This window comes from Balaenoptera ricei, chromosome 3, assembly GCF_028023285.1.
Source record: "Balaenoptera ricei isolate mBalRic1 chromosome 3, mBalRic1.hap2, whole genome shotgun sequence".
In the NCBI taxonomy this organism is placed as follows: domain Eukaryota; kingdom Metazoa; phylum Chordata; class Mammalia; order Artiodactyla; family Balaenopteridae; genus Balaenoptera; species Balaenoptera ricei.
Window position 1 is genome coordinate 77,801,135 of NC_082641.1, and position 24,623 is coordinate 77,825,757.

Sequence of the window (24,623 nt, forward strand, 5' to 3'; positions counted from 1 at the left end):
TTGATGATCAAGATTCCAGCAATGACAGCTATGGGCAGGAAAGATATTCAGGATTATAAGTTTGCAGATTAAGACGGAGATGAATTAATCCATCACTCTCAGGTGTTTTAATGTTGGATCTAGTGAGCAGTAGGACATGGTGTGATAGGTGAAAAATATGTTTTCTTAATTACAAATTAAGTTTTGTGTATATATTTTCTTAATTAGTGAATAAACAAGCAGGTTGTATATGCAAACATATTGTACTAGGTGTTCATATGAGATTGCACTACTGTTGTCTGTTTCCCAGCTAACAAAAGTCTGTGGGGATTCAGGACCCCACAGCTTCTCAGCTGTAGAGTCGAGTTTTCACTTAGCCAATTCCTTCACCGCTGTGAGTGCTGCATAGGGCAGTGTTGCTCATTGACAGGTAGCAGATGTAGTTCTTGAGGGTAAGTTTCCGTGAAAGCTGTGATCAGAGATGCCATAGAGGAGGTAATCATTACTTCTTTAGACATTTAGCACAGTTTTCCAAATTCTCTAGGCAAATTACCAAAGCATATTGTATAACATTTCCCCTTGTATTTTTATTTTTCCTTATAGTTTAATTGCCTGAGGAACTGCAAAACCTATCAAGCCAGAAAACCTCTGTGGTTTTATAACACTTCCCTCAAGTTTTTCCTTAATAAACCAATGCTTGCTGATGTTGTCTTCGAAATACAAGGTATAGTTCAATTTTTACAAAGTTCATTATTCATTTTTATTTCTTGTTTTCTTACCTAACTTTCTATTTCAGCTTCGAATATTTTGGGTGAAGGAATGACTGTTCTCTATTGTAGGATGTAGATTAACACGGCTTGAATTTCTACAAAAATTTTCTAGGGAAATGAGATATTTTATTAAAATAAGAAAAGAAATGTATATATTTTTTTCCTTATTTTTATTTCCTTACCCAATGCTTCATTAACTTTTAGGCACCAGCAAGGGACGGGGTGATCTGTAATATCGCCCCCTTGTATATTTTTGTTTGTGTGTTTCTTTAAGATCCTAGTTTTTGAATCATCTGAAACCAGCCCCCTTAACATTATATTACCTCTAGTTTATTTTTTCAGCTCTCTTAATTGAGCAAAAGGAACTAGTCTGGTTGAGGGTCGTGCCTGGCTTACATCAGGCATCCGTAGATATTGCTACATTTTCTCCTTATGGCACTGAGAATTACCACCGGAGCAGCGGAGAGCTGCTTTTTATCTCTGTAGCAAAGTAATGCTACCTAATTTTAATAAACATGAGCTGTTTTAATGCCCATTATTGATTATTCGCTTGGATACTTTGGTCACTTTAGTAGATTGAAAGCATAGTATTAAAAATGAATTGTGAAATACCTTCAATTATGCAAGAAGACTAGAAGGAGTTGTTTCAGATGACTTAAGTAGCACTTCAGATGGGCTATTACCAAAAGGAAGATATAATTTAATTTTATGGTAGAAATGTATGGCAGCTAACAGTAATTTACTTTTTAAAAATTTTCCCCAGAAAGATCGTTTTACTTGTAACTCTGCTCACTTGCCAAGACAAACAGTGAATTGGAAACTTTCCAAGGTGCGTTTGGCTAAGCTACTGTTAGTAGCTGCAATGTGAGCGTGGGCCACTGAGAATGGGACAGTGAGTGACCTTGAAATTATATAAAAAATGATTTGGTAAAAAGAAAGCTAACAAGGGACTAAATTTGCTTATAATTTGCATAGGAAGCACTGACACCAAACATTGTTAGTGTAACCTACTGAAAAGATTTTCATGGGGAATATTTAATGCATGAAAATATATGTTGTGTTAAGAGAAAAGAAACAGCAGTGATGTGGAGAATCCTTTCTCATAGTCTTTTGCTTTTCTTCCATGATTCCACCTACTGACCCTTTGCAGGCACCTGCTCACACCCCACCTTTGCAGACGCTGGATCTGCAAGGGTTCCTTGTAATGCCTGTGCTGATGCTGAATGGCAGCTGCTCTAGTACCCTTTGTAGCCTCCTCAGCTCAACAGCCAAGGTCTCTGAGGGAGTCAGGAGCAGAGAGAAGCAGGAATGGGTGGAAGCAGGGTCCAGCAACAGCTTCTCTGCCATCAGCTGGAGGAGAGGCAAACTGAGCTCTGAGGAGTGTGGGGAGGGCAGCTTCCAGAGTGTAGAAGCAGCAGTGTTGTCTGCTCTGGAGGAGGGTCTGGAGTGCTAGCTCTAGCCTTGGCTTTGCCTTCCAACCAGTGTGTGTCCTTGGGCAAGTCCTTAATATGTCTGGCCTTGAGTCTTCTCATTTGTAGAGTGGAGAAAGTGAACCATGTAGATTCTAAAAGGTCCTTTTTAGTGTTAAGCTTGATGAGATGATAGTAACAGACCAGGTCAGGGTCTTGCTTGGATGCATATTTACTATATAATAGGTTTTGTTGTGTTACTTTACATTTCTGATCCTCTGTTTCCTCACCTATAAAATGGGGATACTAGTTTCTACCTGGGAGAGTGGTGAGTGGTCTTGGAGATGGAGATGGTGCATATAAAGGTGTGTTTAGAGGCCTGATGGGCAGACTCCACTATGCTCCCCCTACAATGGCATCCAACACTGGTGGATCACTGATTTTTTTGTGTGCTGAACCGAGGGCTGCAGCAAATCCTTTTTAAAAAATGTTCCAGGGCTTCCCTGGTGGCACAGTGGTTGAGAATCTGCCTGCTAATGCAGGGGACACGGGTTCGAGCCCTGGTCTGGGAAGATCCCACATGCCGCGGAGCAACTAGGCCCGTGAGCCACAACTACTGAGCCTGCGCGTCTGGAGCCTGTGCTCCGCAACAAGAGAAGCGGTGATAGTGAGAGGCCCGCGCACCGGCGATGAAGAGTGGCCCCCGCTTGCCACAACTAGAGAAAGCCCTCGCACAGAAACGAAGACCCAACACAGCCAAAAATAAAATTAAAAAAAAAAAAAAAAAAAAAATGTTCCAGGCATCACTGACAACTGGCTGGAGTTGACATGGGATATAAAACCTATTTACTATCCCTGAAGTAAATAGTCATCAAATATATACATATACAAATATATATATATACACACACAAATATATGTGTGTGTGTGTGTGTGTGTGTGTATGTATATATATATATAAAACTACCACCCACAATTTGTTGTTTGAGTTTGTATCTTTTTCCATTAAATACTTTAAAAAAAAGCAGCCTAAAACTAGTTATGGTTAACTTTTGGATCTGATGTAGAAAGGTATGTTTCCTTTTGACATTTGAATCTGTGCCTTGTGAAAAATACTTTTACAGAGTTATATTCTGTCTTGTTTACTTAGTACATATTCTAAATCTCTCTTGAGCTAGGCAGGTTTCCTGTTTTCAGAATAAAACAAAAAATGATTCTAAAAATTTCATTTTTGAAACTTGGCAAGTAGTGTGAAGAAGGTATGACAAATGTAGTATTTTATTTTAGTATATAAAAAAACAAAGATCTTTGATAATCTGTGCAAAGTTACTAGAAACTTGGGCTTTTAAATTTTGTTTCACTCTTAAAACTCTTTTCCTTAAAAAGAATTCTTCAAAAACAATAACAATTAAATACTCCAAAGGAAAATTACTTTAGGCCTTGACATTTTGAAAGGACATGTTTATCTCTTAGCTTGAAAATTGATGTCTTTTTCCCCCTAGTAATTCTTCAGCTCTATCCTATTGCTGTTGCATAAATAATCGTTGCATTATTTTCATTCAGCATGTTTTATACAGTGCTTATACATTTATACAGTTTATGTACAATGTTTAAAAATGTGACTATACTGAGGTATTGTATTACAGTTTCACAATAGAACAATTTATAACACCAAAACAGTAGTTTGAAAAGGTGAGAAACAGAAATGGATGTTTTCTTGGAAGTATGATGGTTTTTCAAACTACATTCGAAGCTTGAAATGGGCTTTGAAAATGCTTTAAGGTACTGACTGTTTTGTTGCTGGTTTTGTAACTCTGTTGTAACTACATTATCAATGGAAAATTTCTGTTAAAATTTCAAGGTTACCCATCAAGCTTCGTTCCCATCTACTACTATCTACTAGGTATTTTCTTGCCAATCTTAAATCCCTCTGCTTAATCCAAATGATGGGTTATCTAGTTTGTTTAAGCCATACTTCGAATTTTCTTTTTCTTTTTTTCATGGTTCCCTATTTAAGATTTTAAGACTAAAGTTACAAGTCAAATAACACCGCCTGTTTGAATTCCTTTTCAATTGCCGTGTACAAATATATCCAGCATGCTTTAGTTATGGAAACTGGTTATCCCCCGGAGATGGGCACTGTAACCTTGAGGGCAGGTGACCTAAAGGCAAAGAGGCAGAGAGGAAGGGGAAGGGGCTGAGAGGGGAGGCTGCCTGCTCGTAGGTGAGGACCTGGGAAGAGAGCTCCTTTGGCTTCTCCCTGCGCCCTCCTGGGGGAGGTGCGCCTGTGTGGGTGACAGTACCAAGCAGGGAGCTCAGAACTGGCACTGTCCGGAGTTGCGTATGCATCCTGAGGGATTATTGGTTTTGGAGAAAGTCACTGGGTTTACGTGGAACTTTTTTCTCCTTTTTCTGAGCCAGAAGATGTTTTGCGTGGATTTCAAGAGGATGAAGAACAGTAATTGTAAATATTTTGGAGAAGAATATATGTCCCTGAGAAGTATGAGATTTAGGGGCTGCCAGGTGAAGACTCTTGGGCAGAGCAGAGTGGTCTGGCTCATAGTGTTACTTTCTGGAAAGGCACAGTTTTGTCACTTACACTGGCGGTGGTGTCTTCCACCAAACTAAAAGCTTGGCTACTCCAAAGCAGGGTAGCTCCGTATTTCTCATCTTTGTACCAAACACGGTGATTGGCACATGGTGGATGCTTGGTGATGATCTGTTGATCTGATCTAGACTGAACTGAGGGCTCACTATGGGTTCGTGGTTTCCTAAGGTGGTGGGAGTGGTAGGAACTGCTTCTCCACCTGTGAGCCCTGGGCCGCATGCGTCCCATCTGGCACTGCCTTGGTGCGGTGGCGCAGTAGCTGGAGAGCTTAGCAAGCTTTCACTGGAGAGAGAGTCAGTTTAGTTTAATGAGCTTCAGTGAGGGGTGTAGACTGAGGGGCCTTTAAAACTGAAAGCCGCTCTGGCGCTCCCACAAGCAGGCAGGCGTTGTTCGTTTAGGAAAGAGTTTCCCTGTGGAGGTCGTACGACAGGGAGGAAGCAGGGGACTAGGTTGTCCCCATCCACGTCACCCATAAAGTCTGAAATGCTCCCCTTGGCCCCAGAAGAGATTCCCTTGCCATTCCTGCTGTGATCTATGGACTACTTAGGCTAAGGATGGTTTACTGTTTCTGATTCAGGGAAGCCCAGCCAGGACTGTACTGTGAGTAATGGTTGTGTTTTCTTCTGAGACACATGGGCAGGGGAGGGTGGTGGTGTCTCAAGCCAATTGCAAAGAATAGATGTTTCATGATAAAAAGACATTAAGCAGAATATTGCATTTCAGTGTTTCTGTCTTCAGGAAATAAAAACTAAGTAACAAATAATTGCCTGACTTGCAAATTGTTGGTTTCAAAGTCAACTTTTGAACTCTTAATTTTTCAATTTATTTTAAAACTACAAAGTCTCCAAAGTTTAATACAGGTTATCACACCCACATCTGGTTTCTGAATATCAGCTTAGCCGTGCCTACTGCAATACCATTCTAATTAGAAGGAAAATTGCTAGAACAATAACTCTGCAGGTTTATCTCCCTTAGCTTTGTTTCCCTGTCTAACCTTTACAGGTACGACGGTGCCAGCCCACAGGGCCGTCCTGGTGGCCCGGTGTGAAGTGATGGCAGCCATGTTTAATGGGAATTACATGGAAGCAAAGAGTGTTCTGATTCCAGTTTATGGTGTTTCCAAAGAGACTTTCTTGTCATTCTTAGAATACCTATACACAGACTCCTGTTGCCCAGGTGAGCCATTATGAATGTTAGATAGAATCTCATAACTCTTTCTTTCCTGATACCCATTTTGAGAAATTGCTTTCTATGAAATCTCTTTTTGTTTAAGGTGTATGAGAGTTGATGTCATGGAGTGTGCTAATAAGCAGGTGGAGGTGATTTGGGGACAACAGTGAACTTTCAGTCAGTTCTCATGGAAGAGCAGAGACTGGGTACCTCTTCTGGGCGCTCAGACCCTGGGATAAGTTCACATGTCCCAGCCAGCACCAACAGCATGCTGATCGCTGTAGGCACCCTGGAAATGGAGGTGTCTTGTGGTACCCAGTGGCTGCTTCACTTCTACACACCGGATCAGAGAGCTCCTTAGAACACTGTCCTTTCATGAGGAGAAAAGGGCTGGGCAGCTGCTGTTATGGCTCTGACTTCTGTTTGAGGCACTTTAAGGAATTTCAATATTCTGAGACTCCTTTGGTCATCTCTCTGGCCCAGAGGATGGGCTTTTTCTGACTTTTATTAAAAAACTTAAAAAGTCTGACTTTTCCTGACTTCTCCTAGAGTCAGACTCCTAAAGCTGACTTATCCAAAAACTTTTCCTAAATGGTTTAGAATGCCCAGTGGACTGTAGGATTTATTTTCCTACTCACCATTAACTAGGAACTGTCTATGGCAGCTTCAGGTTGGAACAGATCTTGCAGGTTTCCTGTAGCTGGAGGCACTTTGGAGAAATTGTAGAATCCTTTCAACAGGCCTGGAGCCTTGGGATGCAGGCGTGGAAGCCCATTTTAATTAGTCTTTGTCCTTTCGCCACCAGATGGCTCCCACCACAAACACAACTAGAATAAGCCCGTGGTGGCTTAGTCCAGGAGCCTGAGACCTTGGTTACAGAACCTGGCCAAGAAACTACACGTTTCAGACCATACCTCTCTTCAGGTTTACTGCTTTAATTTTAGATTTGGAAGACTTCCAATGTTCGTTATTGAAATCTCCTAAGTTTTAAACAAGTCATGAGCCCTCTAGTGAAAAGTTTTAGAAGTTCCAGAACAGAACATTCTTTTAATTGAATTAATTATGGTCTTGCAGCTTTCTATAGAGTATTTTGGAGCCAGTTACAAAACCAGTGTTAAAGACTGGCTTATCATTTCTGTTTAATAAAAATGAAATCATTGGACTTCCCTGGTGGCGTGGTGGTTAAGAATCCGCCTGCCAATGCAGGGGACACGGGTTCGAGCCCTGGTCCAGGAAGATCCCACGTGCCGCAGAGCAGCTAAGCCCGTGCGCCACAACTACTGAACCTGCTCTCTAGAGCCCGCGAGCCACAACTACTGAAGTCTGCGTGCTCTAGGACCCACGTGCCACAACTACTGAGCCCGCGTGCTGCAACTGCTGAAGCCCACATGCCTAGAGCCTGTGCTCTGCAACAAGAGAAGCCGCCGCAATGAGAAGACCACGCACCACAATGAAGGGTAGCCCCCGCTCACCGCAACTAGAGAAAACCCGCACACAGCGACGAAGAGCCAACGCAGCCAAAAAAAAAAAAAAGACATCATTGATTCTTATCAGAACGTGTGTTATTGTGTATTTTATTATTTCAGTATTGGCAAATTTATATATTAAATTTAAAAATTTGACCAGTTTTGAAATAATAAGAAAATTTGGTTTCTTAATCATCCTCTCACTAGAGTAATTGAAGCTTTGGATTTTAAGTTTTATCTTACTAATTAGAAAAAATGCTCAGAAAAGCAATAATAACTATAAGACAAAACACTTTAAAAATTGGTAAAAGGTGAAGGTGTGTGTGTGGGAGGGAAATGAGTCAAAATGAATAATCAAAAAATTAAGCTAGATACTGGAAAATTTGCATTGGGAAAATTGCAGAAAGAAAAATAATCTATTCATTATGATAAATAGTTATCATACATGCTCTTCTTGGTTCCTAGCTACAAAGAATGTAAGGAGTTTAAAGAGGGACAAGAAAGAATTACAGAGAAGTGTTAAAAAAACAAACAAAAAAACCTTGGTGACTGCCAGAGGTTGAGGGAAAGGGGAAGTGGGGAGTTAGTGCTTAATGAGTGCAGAGTTTCAGTTGGGGAAGAAGAAAAAGGTTTTGGAGAAGGTAGTCGTGATGGTTACACAACAACGTGAATGTACTTAATGCTACTAAACTTTACACTTAAAACTGATTAATGCTAGGGACTTCCCTGGTGGTGCACTGGTAAAGAATCCACCTTCCAATGCAGGGGACGCAGCTTGGATCCCTGGTCGGGGAACTAAGATCCCACGTGCTGCGGGGCAACTATACCCCGCGCCTCAACTAGAGAGCTTGCGTGCTGCAAACTACAGGGCCCACGTGCCTGGAGCCTGTGCGCCACAACTAGAGAGAGAGAACCCACACACTACCACTAGAGAGAAGCCTGCGCACCACAACAAAAGATCCCGCATGCCGCAACAAAGACCCGATGCAGCCAAAAAATAAATTAAAAAAAAAAAAAAAGATTAATGGTAAATTTTATGTTATGTTTATTTTACCACAATAAAAACAAAACAAACAAACCTGGGGACTAAAGCCAGAAGAAGAAAAATTGCAAGGATTTAGTATAGCTAGCAGACAGAATTACCCAGTAGCCCTGGAGTTGATTATTAAGGGCAATTGTAGAATCTCTTTCTCTGGAGAATTAAAAACAACAACAACAGATTCACTTCTGTGTGTGAAGGCTTGGATAAATTCCTTTTAAAATGGAGTAATAGTTTAGATTGCTGACTTACCCCTTCAAGGCTTTTTTAGGCATTCTATTCTACATTGGATGATATTGTCAGCATTTTTTGGTTTTTGTTTTTTTGTTGTTGTTTTGTTTTTAGGTCATAAAAGAAATGGTTTTATGGTCCATTTTCTCTTATTTCCCTTCTTGCATCAGCTGGCATTTTCCAGGCGATGTGTCTCCTGATCTGTGCAGAGATGTACCAAGTGTCCAGGCTGCAGCACATCTGTGAGCTGTTCATCATTACACAGCTGCAAAGCATGCCAAGCCGGGAACTGGCATCTATGAACCTCGATATAGTCGACCTGCTCAAAAAAGCCAAGGTAATTGGCCCTATGTATCTGGTTGTTTGATTTTTTAAAAAAATATTACAAAAATTATATTACTTCACTCATTTTTTCTGTTCATTAAGAGATATATTAGTGCTTGTCTTACTTTGGAAATTTGGCTAAATGAAGTAAATGTGCCCTCACAACAATTTCTGCAGCTAGATAATTTTGAAGCATAGTGTTTTTGAGCAGTCCCTTTCTAAGGAGGTAGGATTTGCCAATACAGAATTTTTTTCAACTGAATGGTGGCCCTTATTAGCGTCAGTTGAGTGTGGTGCTGTATTATTTTGTATAGGCATTATAGAAAACAGAATTTACGTTGAATTTCCCTCAGATGATCACATCTTAGGGTTCCTGAATGGAAAATGACAGGATTGGTCCATACATACTGATAGAGATGGTTACGCAGAACTCATTTATTTGTTCGTTCGTTCATCCCTTCGTTCATTCATTCACTTCACGAGCATGTTTTACAGTTCTGGTTGTTTGTAGGAGGTATTGGTGTACTTCATCAATTCTTTCAAACACCTTTTGTTGAAATGTCTCATTGTATGAGGAGTTATCCTACCATTCCATCGCCTGCCCTAAGACAGTTGTAGGGTTGCAGCAGTCATGGCACAGTGATGGGTACTGAATTTGCATTAAGCTGAACCTTCTAAGTCTTTTTCATAGGAATATATTTGATCCATTGTTACAGACGATCAGGACTTTGTAAAATATTATCTGGTGTACAACACATTGACTGTCCCTATGAACTTTGACATCCAGAATTAGGAAAATATGACAAATTTGTCTTCACCCTAGTTGCTAAAATAGAGCCACGTAATGGGGCAAAGGACTGACTCTGTGACAGCTAAAAGCTTGCCTCCACGCTGAGATGAATTTATTAATCAATATGTCTATTGCTCAGAATGGAAAGGAATTCATTTAAAGCACCTAGGTCTTCTCTTATTATCTCCATAACTACTTTGGAGTTCATTTCTCTCATAATCAAGTCTTCAGATCATATGTATTTAATGTTAGGGAAAAAAAAATTTTTTTTAATGAGTAACCTTAATCTCTCTTTGTAATATAATTAGATTGAGCTTGGGATTAATAGCTATTCTCTAGATTTAAAAATTCTTTTTATTTTTTCTCGCATTTTTACAACCTCATTCATTTTTTTTTTTTTTTTTTTTTTTTTGGCTGTGTTGGGTCTTTGTTGCAGTACACAGGCTTCTCTTGTGGAGCACGGGCTCTAGGCGCGTGGGCTTCAGTAGTTGCAGCACACGGGCTCAGTAGTTGCAGCATGCGGGCTTCAGTAGTTGTGGCGCGTGGGCTCAGTAGTTGTGGCGCGTGGGCTCTAGAGCGCAGGCTCAGTAGTTGTGGTGCACGGGCTTAGTTGCTCCATGGCATGTGGGATCTTCCTGGATCAGGGATTGAACCCGTGTCCCCTGCATTGGCAGGAGGATTCTTAACCACGGCACCACCAGGGAAGTCCCTCCTGCATTTTTGATGTGTCATTTTTGTACATTCTAACAAGTCTGTCATACTTTTAAGAAATGGGCACAAGCTTTTCTTTCCTTATCTTGTAGTATCCTTTTACATAGTTCCCGCATAAGAGAACTTCCTACTTGGTTGCACTGATTTCTTTAAGTGCCCCCCCCCAAACACACACGTGCGCACACAATTCCTCATTAGCGTCATTTATGATTGTATTGTCAGAAATTCTTCCTGACCTGTATTCCCTGAATGCGTGGTTTCTATGTGATTATCCTTCTTTCTCCCTTTGAATTTTAAAAGTCTGAGATACCAGCTTTTCTTGAATTTTACTATTTGTTTCTGAAGACTTTTCTGTTTGCTAAGATTAAGCCTACCTTTACCGGTTTTCCTTTAGTCTATTCCTGGTGGTCCCTAATTTGCCAATTATGAATCACAGAAACAGGATAATTTTCTTCCTGTTTGAAGTTCTTAGCTTGAGGTTCAACTTCGCCAGCCAGTTCATCTGTTGGTCAAACTTTAATTAACCTTTCCCTCATTGCTTCTCTGACTTCTAGGAGGTGAAATTGTCTTTTGGCAGAATTAGATTTCCAGTAGCTCTCTGAATAATTGAAATTTCCAATCCCTCTATCATCTCTGCCAGTTTTGTATTGTGTATCAGGAAAGCATCATTCATACTTTTGATACAAATAAGCAGTTTTGATACTGATGAGCTGGAACTCTCCTTTAACCTCTCTCAGTTCTTTACCATGATTCTACCTTCAGGTTCATATGTTTCCATCACGTTGAAATCTTAACACGCAACAGAGGCTTTTTTCCCTTAATCAGATCAGTTCCTTTGGATTGAGGTAGAGATTTCCTTATTCCTCCTCCCCTTTAAACCTTATCTTGGCAAACTTTGGTGATTCCTATGAAGTCCTGTTTACTCTCATATTAAAGTTTTAACTCAAATTCTTGCTTATAATCTGTGCATTTAATATTTGGCTTCTTCAGGCCACCCGTTTTGTTTCTGACCTTTTCCTTGTGAGTTTTGGGGTACTTTTTCCACCATTATTATTCTTCACAGGGCTGTTAAATGCTGTAGCATTTGGTTTATGGTATTTTTTAAAATTTCTTTTTAAAATTCTGTTGTTTATTTCAGTTTAAACTGTCTTCTCAAGTCAGCACATATTCTTCCAAAAATGTAGTTTTTCCAGTGGGATGCATTCCATCTCTTGCCAAGAGCCCACAATTATGAAATCTTAAATCTTATTCAAAAATAAAATTCTGCATTTGAACCATGTTTTTATAGCCAGCTATTCATTTCTGTGGTCTCCCTCTCTTTCAAAGTCACAGCCCTTAGGCAGTGTTCTGAACGTCTGTTGGTAGGTTTTCTCCTCTGGGTTAACCATCTAGTAGTGCTGGTGGCTTCTGTTAAAATAGCTCCACATTCTTGCTCTGTTCCCTTGAGATCACTCATATTCATCTGCTAAAACATAAAGTGAAGAAAGATTGTTAATATGTGATGTGGTATTAGATGAACCATGACGTCTCTTACAATTCAAAAATTCTGAGTTTGTATAATTAAGATCAAAGGGACCTGTGAATTTACATGTAAAATATTCACACATTATAACTTTTAAAAAGAGTGATACTTGAGTTTCATTCTTAAGATTTGAGATTACAAATCTGTCTTCAATTTAGCATTACTTATTGCTTCTATACTATTTTTGAATGTCCTTAAAAGAGCTATATTTAGCCTAAAGGTGGAAACAACCTAAATGTCCATCAACAGATGAATGAATAAACAAAATGTGGTATATACATACAATGGAATATTACTCAGCCTTAAAAAGGAATGGAATTTTAATGCATGCTGCAGCATGAATGAACCTTATGCTAAGTAAAATAAACCAGTCAGAAAAAGGACAAACATTGTATAATTTTGTATAACTTGTATAACTTATATGAGGTACCTGGAATAGCCAAATTCATAGAAAATAGAATAGTGGTTACCAGAGCCTGGGAGTAGGAGGAAAGGGGAGTTATTGTTTAACTGTACACGTAAAGATGGTTAAAATGGTAAGTTTTATGTTATGTATATTTTACCACAGTAATAATAAAAGAACTATACTCATGTTCCTAAGTGGCCTGCCAGCATGCTACTGTAATCTGAATTGCGTGGTTAGATGGATTATTGAGTGTCACTGGGTTGGCACCGGGGTAATGATGTCATGGCCAAGTTTCTGAGTTTCCCTTCCATTAGCTGTTGGAATTCAGGATGATAAATGTGCTGGAAATCCTGCTCAGTGTAACAGTACATCCCAGTTAAAAGCAGTTATTCAGACATAACCTTCTCATAGAAATAATTACATGTGGAAACCCATACCCTTAGATTGATAACATTTCCTCCTCAAAATATTCTTTGGTTTTCTCTGCAGGTGAATTTGTTGAGATATTGCCAGATGTATACCTTTGCTAACCATAATCTTCTCTCTGCTACGCAGATATAAGTGCAGTTAGTGAAGGCCATGACCTTAGATGAAAAGCTTAGATGGAAGTCCTCAAGAACCTCTAGTAGTCTTTGTTACCCACAGATGCAACCATGAATCTGCTTAAAGACATTCAGCCACTATGGCAGCCATAGCTTGTTCTTCATTTGATTTGGTTTCTTCATTGATGTGATTTTATTATTATTCGTTAATAATGCTCCCTTTTCCTTTCTGCTGTCAGAGTAGACTGAAGGCTGAATCATATACAGACACATTAAACGTGGAATTGGGCCCTCCGTGAGTTCTCCTGGACCATTCTCTCGATCTAATCATCATGTTGATGGTCATTATGTACAATATTGTTTCACTTTCCATTTTTCTTGCAGTTTCACCACTCTGATTGCCTCTCAACCTGGCTGCTTCATTTCATTGCCACTAACTACCTCATCTTCAGTCAGAAGCCTGAATTTCAGGATCTTTCAGGTAGATTGTTAATTAATGTTTTTGGAATGAAAAACCTTTACGTTCTTTGTTCTTGGATTTGAGACATAATTTGTAGGAATAGTAGTTTTTAAAAATAAAAAGTCAGTGTAAGACATTCCTTTTAAGTATGCAGTGTGGTAATTGAGGACACTTATAGTAACCAGTGTTTCATAAGAAGCTTGACCTGTGTTACACAAGAAGTTTTCTAATGATTGTTTCATAGCTCCCATCCATTTTTAAGTGCATTTTTTTCTGAAGTAGAGAGAGAAGGGGGCCTCACATGACATTTGGTTGTGATAAATGAGATTTGGTTTTAACCACCTAAGTCAGAAGCAAAATTTAAATAGTACAGCTTTTTAAATTTTCTTCTTAAAAAGAAAAAATTACCTCTAGTATATAGTTCTGTTGTACTGGTATCTTCTGTCTCTACAGGAGTCCATTATATCATTCGGCAATAACAATTTTTTATTGATCAAAGAGTGGTGCAAAATTTACTGAGCAGAGAGTATACTTAATGTGATTTGTTAAGGTAAATTATAAAGATTAAACCCAATCAAAGGGTGAGCTTCTGAGTGCTGCATAAGATGAAAGAAAATGAAAATAGAATAGTCATCGAAGTAGACAGTTTAGATACAATGGTTTGCTTATGTTATTGCCTAGAATAGACCCAAGGAATAATCAAGATAAAGGGAGAAGGAAACTAAAGATCTCCTAGTCAAGTAGTTTCAAACTCTAAGTGGAGAAACCTCCTTGGCGATGATGCCCGCAGTTCTTGTGAGGTGGGGGCAGAGAGCGGGGTGGGTGGTGCAGAAGAGGGAGAGCGGAGGAGAGGCTAGCGCTTGCTGTTCTTGGACTCCTCCCTCCCACCTTCATCCAGAGGGGTTCCACTTTGCTCTGCTGAGATCTTAGAATTCTATGTAAAATTTTGCTTGTAAAAGAGAATCTGCTGCTAGAAGAGGTGAGCATCTCTGGTTTCATTCAGCTGTTCATTGCATATTTAAGGAAACCAAGAAACAGACAGTCAGTTTTTGGCAGATTCAGCCAGTCAACAAACATTGTATGCCTATTGGGAGGCTGTTTACATAGAATTTAACTATTAGTGCAGAAGAGTAACATAATAAATCATAGCAGGACAATAGATATTTATTAACCCTTTACTTTGTGCAAGAAACAAAGTTCATTCATAAACATAAGGCATACTTCCCCTTGCTGTTAGTTAGTAGGGGCATTCTTACACAGTTATTCTTTAAGGAGGCAATTAAAAATGAAATAAATGAACATTTTGATTTTAGGACCGCCTTTATTATGCCACCTGAGGTCACCTTCATTTGTAAAAGACGAGTCAGATGATTTTCTACTTACTATTTTGTGTAGATATGTGATACACATAGAGTACTATTACAACCTTGGGGGAAGGATGCTCTCTAAATCCTTTGAGTTATTAATCTTTATTTTATACTGATACTTATACAATTGCCTATGAAGTATGTTATGACCACCTGGCACAGTGAGAAGCAGGACTCCAGGGTGTAAGTTGAGAGGCAGGGTAAGAAAATGAGGCTGTGTCAGTGATTGTCTTATGTTCCTTTGATGGGAATTAAAACAGTATCCTGAGTGCTCTGATTTAGCGGTGCTTGTTCATGTCCAGGACCTGCTGTGATGTGTCCTTTTGGGCAGAGAAAAAGAAAGCCCCTGTGGATAAGGGAGAATTTGATAATCTGTATCAGCAGTCATAAACTGGCAGTCTATGGGTTGAATGTAACTTGCTAAGGGATTTTATTTGGACCACATGGTATTATAATTTTTTTAGTGTCAATATTATAAATGGTAACATGTCACATTTGAAAATCCAAATTTCTGGCTTCTTTTGACAAAGTTGGAAGATCTGGCTTCTCTGGGCCCATCTTCCCACATGGCAACAACCTGGAACTGAGCAGTGGCTACTCATTTAAAGGCGCGTGTCCTCTCCATGGTGCCATAGTCTCCTCTCCTCCCTGTTGCCTGACTCTTGGCCTACCTCACATGGTCACTTGAGATTGAAAAGGGTTCTTGTCACAGTCTCTTTACAGCTTCCTTAAAGAATTGCTCATTTTCAGCTTCAAAAATCATCACATTATTATTGGAATTCTATGAAATGTTTTCCCTTAACTGGGAATTTTTCTTCTTTAGAGGTGTTTAGAAATTTAAAAGTGGGACTGGAAAAGATCTCAGGTTAATGCTGGCACCGATACATCAGAACTCAGTGAAATAGTTCATTAAATACTAGGCATATTTTATACACTGGACTCTTATACGAAAACAAACAGCAATGCACAGGAATATGTTACCCTTGGCATTTATGGATTCGTTATTCTCACAGTTTAATTTATCTCAATATTATGTTATATATTATATATTATGGAGTTTTTTGTCTCGTTTTGATTTTTGCTGGCTACCAGAGCTCATCTCTGACAAGTTTTCTCTGTTTTTTTGCTTTTGTTTTTTAAGTCTTAACTGAGGGAGCAGCCTTGTGTCACCTTTGCTCCCTAATGAAACCTACAACTAATTTCCCTGGGCAGCTAGGTTGTTTCTTCTTATCCAGGCCCTGCAGCCTGGATCAAGACCTTGTTAATACAAATTATAATAGATGGGGTCAAACAGTAGATGGAGAAGTGGAAACTGACTTAGCAGAAGCAAACCTAGGTGCCCACAGAAGGGAATACTGATGAGAAACAAACTGATTCACCCCGCAGAATACTGTAAAGCCTTAGAAATTTGAGGTACCTGGCATTTCAGAAAGCAGAATGAGGCTTGGGGCTGAAAGCCATAGGATTAGTTGAATGCTTTTGCTACACTCCATCCCACCCAGGCAGGCAAGTGCTTCTCCCTCATCATCACAGGAGTTTGGAGGTTTATTCCTGGATAAGTTAAGCCAAAAAAGTTATAGAATCATGAACTCAGAGTATAGCTGAGATTGGGGCAAGGAGCTGGACTGAAAACATAGAGATCATGTGAAAGTGTCACATTATATAGTAACCCTCCAGCCTTTTTCCCATATCCAGGTTCTGGAATTCTGGCAGCCGGGTATTTGACTCCCACCTTGACTACCACTTTGACACTCATACTCTGGGCATGAAATTGAAGCATCCTTCCCTGACCTCACATAAAAAGCTGTAGGTGCAGTCATTTGAGAATTCTCTCAGTTGACCCAGTGGATATCTGTTCAGTTGTGCTACAGTGTATTCCACCAGTCAGCAAGTCCTGCCCATGCCCAAAAGATTTCCAAACAGTTTTCTAGCATCTCACTCTTAAATATAAAGAGGCCAACTGAGGGTCAACAGATATTTGAGGCAGTGTCCAATGTGAAAGATGAATACCAAAAACAAAACAAAATGAATAAAAACAGAAGAGAAGGGACTTACAAGAACAAAGAGTAGAAGAAAACCTTAAAAAAAACCCTATAATTAATATCCTCAAAGAATAAGAGATATACATTCATAGAACAGGGATAGAATGTTATAAAAAAGAAACAATATTCATAGAGACAGAGTATATAGAATGGTGGTTGCTGGGACTTGGGGGAAGGGGAAACGGAGTTGTTTGATGGGTATAGAGTTTTAGTTTTGCAGGATGAAAAGAGTTCTGGAGATTGGTTGACAACAATGTGAATGTACTTAACACTAATGAACTATACACTTAAAAACAGTTAAGATGGAAAAACAAAAAAAAAATAGTTAAGATGGTAAATTTTATATTATGTGTATTTTACCATAATTTTAAAAAAACAATAAAAGAACAAGAAGTTGCTCTTGAAAATTAGGATAGCAAAAATGAAACCATAACAAAAAAACCAAACAACTAAATAAATAAAAGAGTAGAAAGATAAAGGTAAGGAAATCTAGAAAGTAGGACAAAAAGGATGAAGAGACAGAGAAAGGTTTTTTAAAAAAGTTGGAGGCTCAATGCAGGAGGTGAAGTATCTCAGTAATAAAAGTTAATACAAGAAGAAAAAAGAAAAACAATGCTGAGGAGGAAACTGTCAAAGAAATAATACAAGAAGTTATCCCAGTACTGAGGAACTGAGTCAACAGATTAAAAGGCTCTGCTAAGTGCTCAGCTTAATGAATAACAAGGTCTATCACTGGGCCATGCAGGAACACCGACTATAAATAGAAAAATCTAGACGTTTACAGAATAAAAAACCCCACAGATCACTTATCAGCGACCATGAATCTGAATGGTAGTAGAGTTCTTAACAGCCTTGGAAACTAGAAAGCAGTGGAGTACTGTCTCTTCAACATACTGAGGGAAAATTTTCAACCTAGAATTCCATACCAAACCAAATGATCTATTGGGTGTAAGGACAGGTTAAAGACGTTTCATCACAAGCAAGGTCTCAAAAATACTTCTTATGTATACTCCGCTTCAGGAAGCTAATAAAAGTTGTGCTTCACCAAAACTTGAGAAAACAGAGCGAAGAATCTGGAGTCCAGGAGTGGAGGGATCCAATGCAAAAGCATGAAGCAGGCATAGAAGGCAAGAGGGTACAGGGCTCTGAAGAGAGGGGTCTCCAGGGCAACACCACCACCACCCCCATAGGAATGGCTAGATCCTCTGATAACTGTGGCCCCGTGGAAAACAGAATTGAGAGGACTTCAAAGAGTTTGGAAGGTTGAGTTAGCTACAAAGAAAACTAATTAAAGGAAGAAAACTAAAACAGTATATAATTGTGACTCACAGAATAACATAAATACTGATGACTGAGGGGAGGGGAGGAAGTATACAGCAGAGCTTGGATCTCACCTATTACATAGGAAACCAATAGTTAATATCGAAACTTGATCCCAAATAAAATATATTCAATTAATATTCTTTTTCTGAAACTTTTAGTGGAAGAACGCAGTTTTGTTGAAAAGCACAGATGGCCATCAAATATGTACTTGAAGCAGCTTGCGGAATACAGGAAGTATATTCACTCCCGGAAATGTCGTTGCTTAGTAATGTAACCCTGGAGTTTTTATATACACACACTTTTTCTTGTTATTATGAAGAATGGGGTACTTCTGGGTTCTAGGAAAATTCCTGTGACTGCAACCAATATGGGAGTTAAAAAAAAAAATCACTATACAGCTTAATGTGCTTATTAGTTCTTATTGAAAAAACCTACTATTATGATCTTAAAAGGGAACAAAATATACCATAGGCTAAAATTAAGACTTCACCCGACTATATAAGGCTGTGTACAGCTATTTTTCCCTTTAAGATGCCCTATTGGTTTAGTGATATTAATACCCCTTCCATTTAAGAAATGTTTAAATTTTAAAAAAATCATGTAGGATTAATACAGAAATTTCATCATGTCTGAATAATTGCTCTATTAAAATAAGGGCCTTTTAAAGACCCAGTATGACTGTTTCTATAGTGAGAAATCTAGAAGACTGATCAGGCTGAGATCTTAGGAATAGAAATTTGCCTAGGATTTTGAAAGCGAAATGCCATTTCATTCCAAATCAATGGTAGTGTTTGAACCATAATGGAAAAAAAAATCTGTTTTTTATCTGAACAATCCAGCTGAGCCACCTTGTCTCTCCCCTGGGATTCTGATTAGGCAAGAAATCTATGGAGGACTGGCTTTGTGGCCATGTAACCTGTGTGCTTACACAAGGCCCCCTGCTTAGAAGGGCCCCATGCTTGGTTCAGTGCCCTGCAATCGCCATCTTAAAATTTGTAATAATGTTTGAAGAAGGGCCCTGCATTTTCACTCTGTACTGGGCCCCCCAGATTATGCATATCTCCTAGCAGGGTATGTTTTCTTGCTCAAACGTTATTATCTCTGAAAGCAGAAAAGAGGCACTGATATCAAGGAAAGAGAAGGAAGCTTGCTGAGGGAAGAGATCACATGGGGTTTCCCCCATGGGAAGGTCTGTACCACCCATGGCCTCCCTCCTCTGCCACCTCTGCTGGCAAGTGAGAAATGCATCATGTTGGTTTCACTTTGTAACACTCACAATTCTGGCACTACACAGATGAATACTTTCTTGATCATTCTCTAAGACCAGGATGTTGGTAAAAGTGACTGATCAGTGTGACTTTAATATGCACTTATAAAAATGCTCGTAGGAAAAGACGCTTTCTAGAGAATTTGCAATCAAAGGCTCAAGAGTTTTTCTTCTTTCAGTGTATTTACTAAGATTAGGATATCAGTGGCTTGAAGTGTGTGAATTCTTTCTGAGGACTGAAAGGGTATTTGATGAGGAATAGCATGAACCTTGTCCTTCAAGATTATCTAGTAAGTTCAGAGAAAGGATATAAATCAAGACTTGTTACATGTAGAGAAAATGGTACTAAGATAGAGGACAAAATTCTAGTTTCTCTTGTATCACATGTCAACAGAAACAATTATATCAGAAGCTCACAAGCTGAGAGATGGAAAACCACATTACTTTGTTGTTAGCATCATTTTCATCTGTAATTCGGTATTGGAATATATTTTTCTTTTAATTTCCAGTGACTTTAGAATACACATAGTTTTTCCGACTGTTCAAAGGTTTGATTAAACAGTTTTATACCATAGTATAGACACAGTATTATACAGTTGGTCCTTGGATGTATACCAACACTGTCAGAGTAAAACAGTAAAAATCCCCTACAAATATCTTACAAGAAACCTGATTTTAATTGGATTGTATTGATAAATATTACTGGAATGCATTTTTTATTTTTTGTATTTAACTTACTTGAGCTAATCAACTGTTGACAAATTCCACTTGACAAAGATTAGCATTGGAAAGAATAGATACTGTAGTAGATTTTTAGAAATTCATTCACATTTAAGGCCTTTTAAAATGCAGTGATAGCCTTTTGCTTTTCATAAGCATTTTCTTACCCCTGCATTAATTACAGCACTTAAAATTCTAAGTCAGTCTTAACTTTTAATCTAGGAAATTAAAAAATATAAGTTCTAAAGCAAAATATTTTCTTGAAAATACTATTTAGCATTTCAGTAGACCATAGATAGTTTCTAGGTTGTTGGACAAAAGTGGAAGTTGGGTTTGGGAGCTGGTGCTCTGTTGGTGCTGTGCATGTAGTTTTTATTATGAAAGTTCTTTGCCACCTGTGAGTGACTCAAACACCCCGATGTCACAGCTCTCCTGGGCTAGTCAGAACAGTAATCAAATTAGACTAGACTCTTCAATACCTTTGAATTAACTCAATTTAAAATAACAAGAATTTTTTTTTAGAAAAAACCTTACAGACTATCTTGGAGAAATGAGTGCTCTTTTTGAGTTTTTCTAATTGAAAGATTATTTCTAGATGAATGTATGCTTTGTGCTGATCTCTTGCTTCAATATATTTACCAATCATTTTAATTAGAGAAGATACTGTATGGTAGAACTAAGGCTTTTTCTTTCTGGGCCAGGTTTTCACCTTATATAACCCTTGTATACTCCTGACTACTCTGTGTTCATATTGTAGAGAGTAGGCTTATAATATAGAAGGTTCAGTAACATAGCTGAAATTCACCCTTTCTAAGCCAGCACGGTGGCTTCATATGGGCAGAAGCAGAAAACTGAAGAATTGGATAAATTTGACTGCCAAGACAGCTGAACTTTTCAACTGTAGTTTTAAAAACTACAGTACACTGATATAGCTAATTAGACAAAACGTCCTCAAAAGTATTTTATTTAATTTAAGGCATCTGTTTAATTCAATCTTTAATAATTTTGCAAAGAAGGATATGTGTGTATTTTAATATAGCCTGACCTGAATTTATATGTTTTTAGTTTTAGTATTTAACATTTTTGTAACAAATAAACCTTTTTTTAAAACAAGTTCAACACAGTGTCATGTAGTTATTTTCACCTTGTTGAATTGCTGAAGTTAACTTTGGGAATTCTGCCTTGTATTTCTCAAGCATAATTATGCTTCATGAAAACCACTATGCGTAAAATATTTAGAATGCTGTTGATATGGTAGATGTGTGTGATGAGATAAAGAAATTTATATTACCTTTAACAGCTGGTAGCAGAATTTCTCTTAACAAAAATAACTGCAATTATTTAGAAAAATGCTTTGATAATTATGTAGCCTAGAAATGAGCCCTTATAGGCTTTAGTGTTGGCTGGGGGCAAGACTTTTGAGAAATGGAGAAGCAACTTCACATAATAGAGGGTTGAGAATTTGGATCTTTCCAAAAAAATGAAAACGCAACCTACTGAATGGGAGAAAGTATTTCCAAGTCATATGTCTGGTAAAGTGTTAGTATCCAAAATATGTAAAGAACTCATACAACTCAACAGCAAAAAACCCAAATAATCCAAATAAAAATATGCAGAGGTTCTGAATAGACATTTTCCCAAAGAAGACATACAGATGGCCAAGAGGTACATGAAGAGATTCTCAAGACCATTAATTTTCAGAGAAATGCAAATCAAAATCACAATGAGGTATCACCTCCCACCTGTCAGAATGGCTATCATCAAAAAGACAAGAAATAACAGGTGTTAGCGAGGATGTGGAGAAAAGGGAACCATTGTGTACTGTAGGTGGAGAGGTAAATTGGTGCAACCACTATGGAAAACAGTCTGGAGGTTTCTCAAAAACTTAAAAATAGAACTACCATATGATCCAGCATTTCCACTTCTGGGTGTTTATCTGAAGAAGATGAAAATACTAACTCAAAAAGATATCTGTACTCCTGTGTTCATTGCAGCATTATTTACAATAGCCAAGATATGGGAACAACCTAAGTATCCATCAATGGATGAATGGATAAAGAAAATGTGCTATATATATACACACAATGGCATATTATTCGACCATAAAGTATAAAATCTTGCTATTTGTGACAACATGGATGGACCTTGAAGACATTATGCTGAGTGAAAAAGACAGAGAAAGACACATACCATATAATCTCACATATATATGGAATCTTAAACAAACTAAAACCCCCCAAAAAACTAAGCTCATAGATTTAGAGAACATATTGGTTCTCTAAGGCAAGGGATGGGGGGAGTGTGAAATGGGTGAAGGGGATCAAAAGATGCAAATTTCCACTTACAAAATTGGTCAGGAGGATATAATGTACAGCATGGTGACTATAGTTAATATTACTATACTGTATATTTGGAAGCTAAGAGAATAGATTTTAAAAGTTCTCATCACAAGGAAAAAAATTTGTAACTATGTATGGCAATGGATTTTTTTTTAACATCTTTATTGGAGTATAATTGCTTTACAGTGGTGTGTTAGTTTCTGCTTTATAACAAAGTGAATCAGCTATAGATATACATATATCCCCATATCTCTTCCTTCTTGTGTCTCCCTCCCACACTCCCTATCCCACCCCTCTAGGTGGTCACAAAGCACCGAGCTGATCTCCCTGTGCTATGAGGTTGCTTCCCACTAGCTATCTATTTTACATGTGGTAGTGTATATATGTCCATGCTGCTCTCTCACTTCGTCCCAGCTTACTCTTCCCCCTCCCCGTGTCCTCAAGTCCGGCAGTGGATGTTAACTAGACTTTCTGTGGTGATTATTTTGCAGTATATGCAAATATCATTATGTTGTATATCTGAAACTAATATAATGTTATATGTCAATTACATCTCAATTTTTAAAAATTAGACCTTTCCAGGATGGAGGAGCCCAGGTAGGAGGAGGAGAGAGACCAGGCAGCCATAACATGAGGATGGAATGTGTGCTATATAATACAACAACTCCTCCCTAGAAGTTTCCTAAACTGTCAGTTAAGTTTCCTAAACCCATAAAGGCCTCCACAGTTCCATTGGAATTCCGTTCCTAACACAAATCTGACCTGGGAATGTACCCTTCTAGAAAACTCCCATTGCTTATTAAGGAACCTCCACAGTCCTCACTGCCAGCAAGGCCTTTCCTAACCTAGCCCCATCTTTTCTGCCTTGACAAGTAGAACTGTCCATCCAGATGTCTGTGTATGTGCACACTTCATGCTCTTCCCATGGCTTGGGTTGTGTTGCCGTTTCCTGTCTACTTTGCAAACTCCAGCATATGCTGTAGAGTCCCACTTATATTATTGTACCTCTTTTGCTTTCCATGACTCTCCCAGGAAGAATTAGTTGCTTCTGCATGTGTCTTTCCTTAGCTCTTTATTCGTACCTTTCTTATGGCAGTTATTGCATTTTAGGTATTTACGTATTGGTGGGCTCTCCATGGTAATAACTTGAGGGCAGGTATCATGTCTTGATTTATCTTTGTGACCCAGATGGTTGGCTGAATGGGGAGTTGATGAACAGATAGACTGGAAGAGTGGTAGATCATTGAGGGGATGCAGAACATGTACAAAATGATCTTGGGGACACTTCTGCCTGGGAGTCTCCATTGGAGGTTAGTGTGGTGCTCCAAGGACAATGATGCTTCAAGGACAAAGGACAACCCTGCCTGAAAAACTGTCAGTGTTACACCCAATACCGGACTCTTAATCACCCTCCCCACCATGTTGCGATGGTTACAAAATTCCTGAGCCCACCTGGGCAACGGGACCTGTCCCAAATAAGGAAAGGCATCTGGCCTGTCCCACTCCCACCCCATAGAAGGAAGGTATATGTGCCTCGACCAATCAGTAAACGAAATTTTCACCTCAGACCATTCTTTTGTTTTCTGGCTATAAAAACTGATCAATAGCACATGTTTGGGCTCGACTCTCCCAGACTACTAGCAAGTTGGCCTGCTGTTCTGGCAGTGACCTTTCCCGCTAATAAATTCTATCTTCTTTACATTCTGCCTTGTGTCTGGAAATTCTTTTCCAACCCACGTTCAGACCACGACAGTTAGCAGTGAGATGGGCTGTGGGGGACAGAAAAGTTCCTGTTGTGCGTAACGAAGGGGAAACAACTCCAAAGTTACACATAATGTTTAACTGCATACAAATAATTTCCCTGGCATGCGCTGGCTGTGTTCTCAAAATCTTAATTGTCCTGCTCTACTGTCACAGCCTAATGTTCAGTAATGATCAGATTATTATGAGAGTATCTGAGATTCTCTTACATGTTCAGAGCAAAGAGCTCTCTTATTTACTCCTATTTAAGAAAATACAATTTAGTAGACACAATATATTACTTACTTTAAAAAATTAAGTGAAAAGGAGATGGGATCTCAGCCCCTCTTGGTCTGTTGGCAACTTGGACTGGTAAGTCCGCAGAACTCTTTAACTCA

At 38.7% G+C, this 24,623-nt stretch overlaps 1 protein-coding gene across 1 annotated transcript in view; it reads left to right on the plus strand.

Annotated features, from left to right (window-relative positions):
* Nucleotides 1–21,259, plus strand: part of RHOBTB3 (Rho related BTB domain containing 3) — a 54,880-nt gene extending 33,621 nt beyond the window's left edge. The window contains exons 8-12 of the mRNA XM_059916797.1: nucleotides 583–703; nucleotides 5,769–5,942; nucleotides 8,843–9,009; nucleotides 13,352–13,448; nucleotides 18,318–21,259. Coding sequence (XP_059772780.1) covers nucleotides 583–703; nucleotides 5,769–5,942; nucleotides 8,843–9,009; nucleotides 13,352–13,448; nucleotides 18,318–18,433 — 675 coding nt within the window. The 3' untranslated portion in view covers nucleotides 18,434–21,259. The remainder of the gene's footprint in view (nucleotides 1–582; nucleotides 704–5,768; nucleotides 5,943–8,842; nucleotides 9,010–13,351; nucleotides 13,449–18,317) is intronic.
* The last annotated feature ends 3,364 nt before the right edge of the window (nucleotides 21,260–24,623 follow it).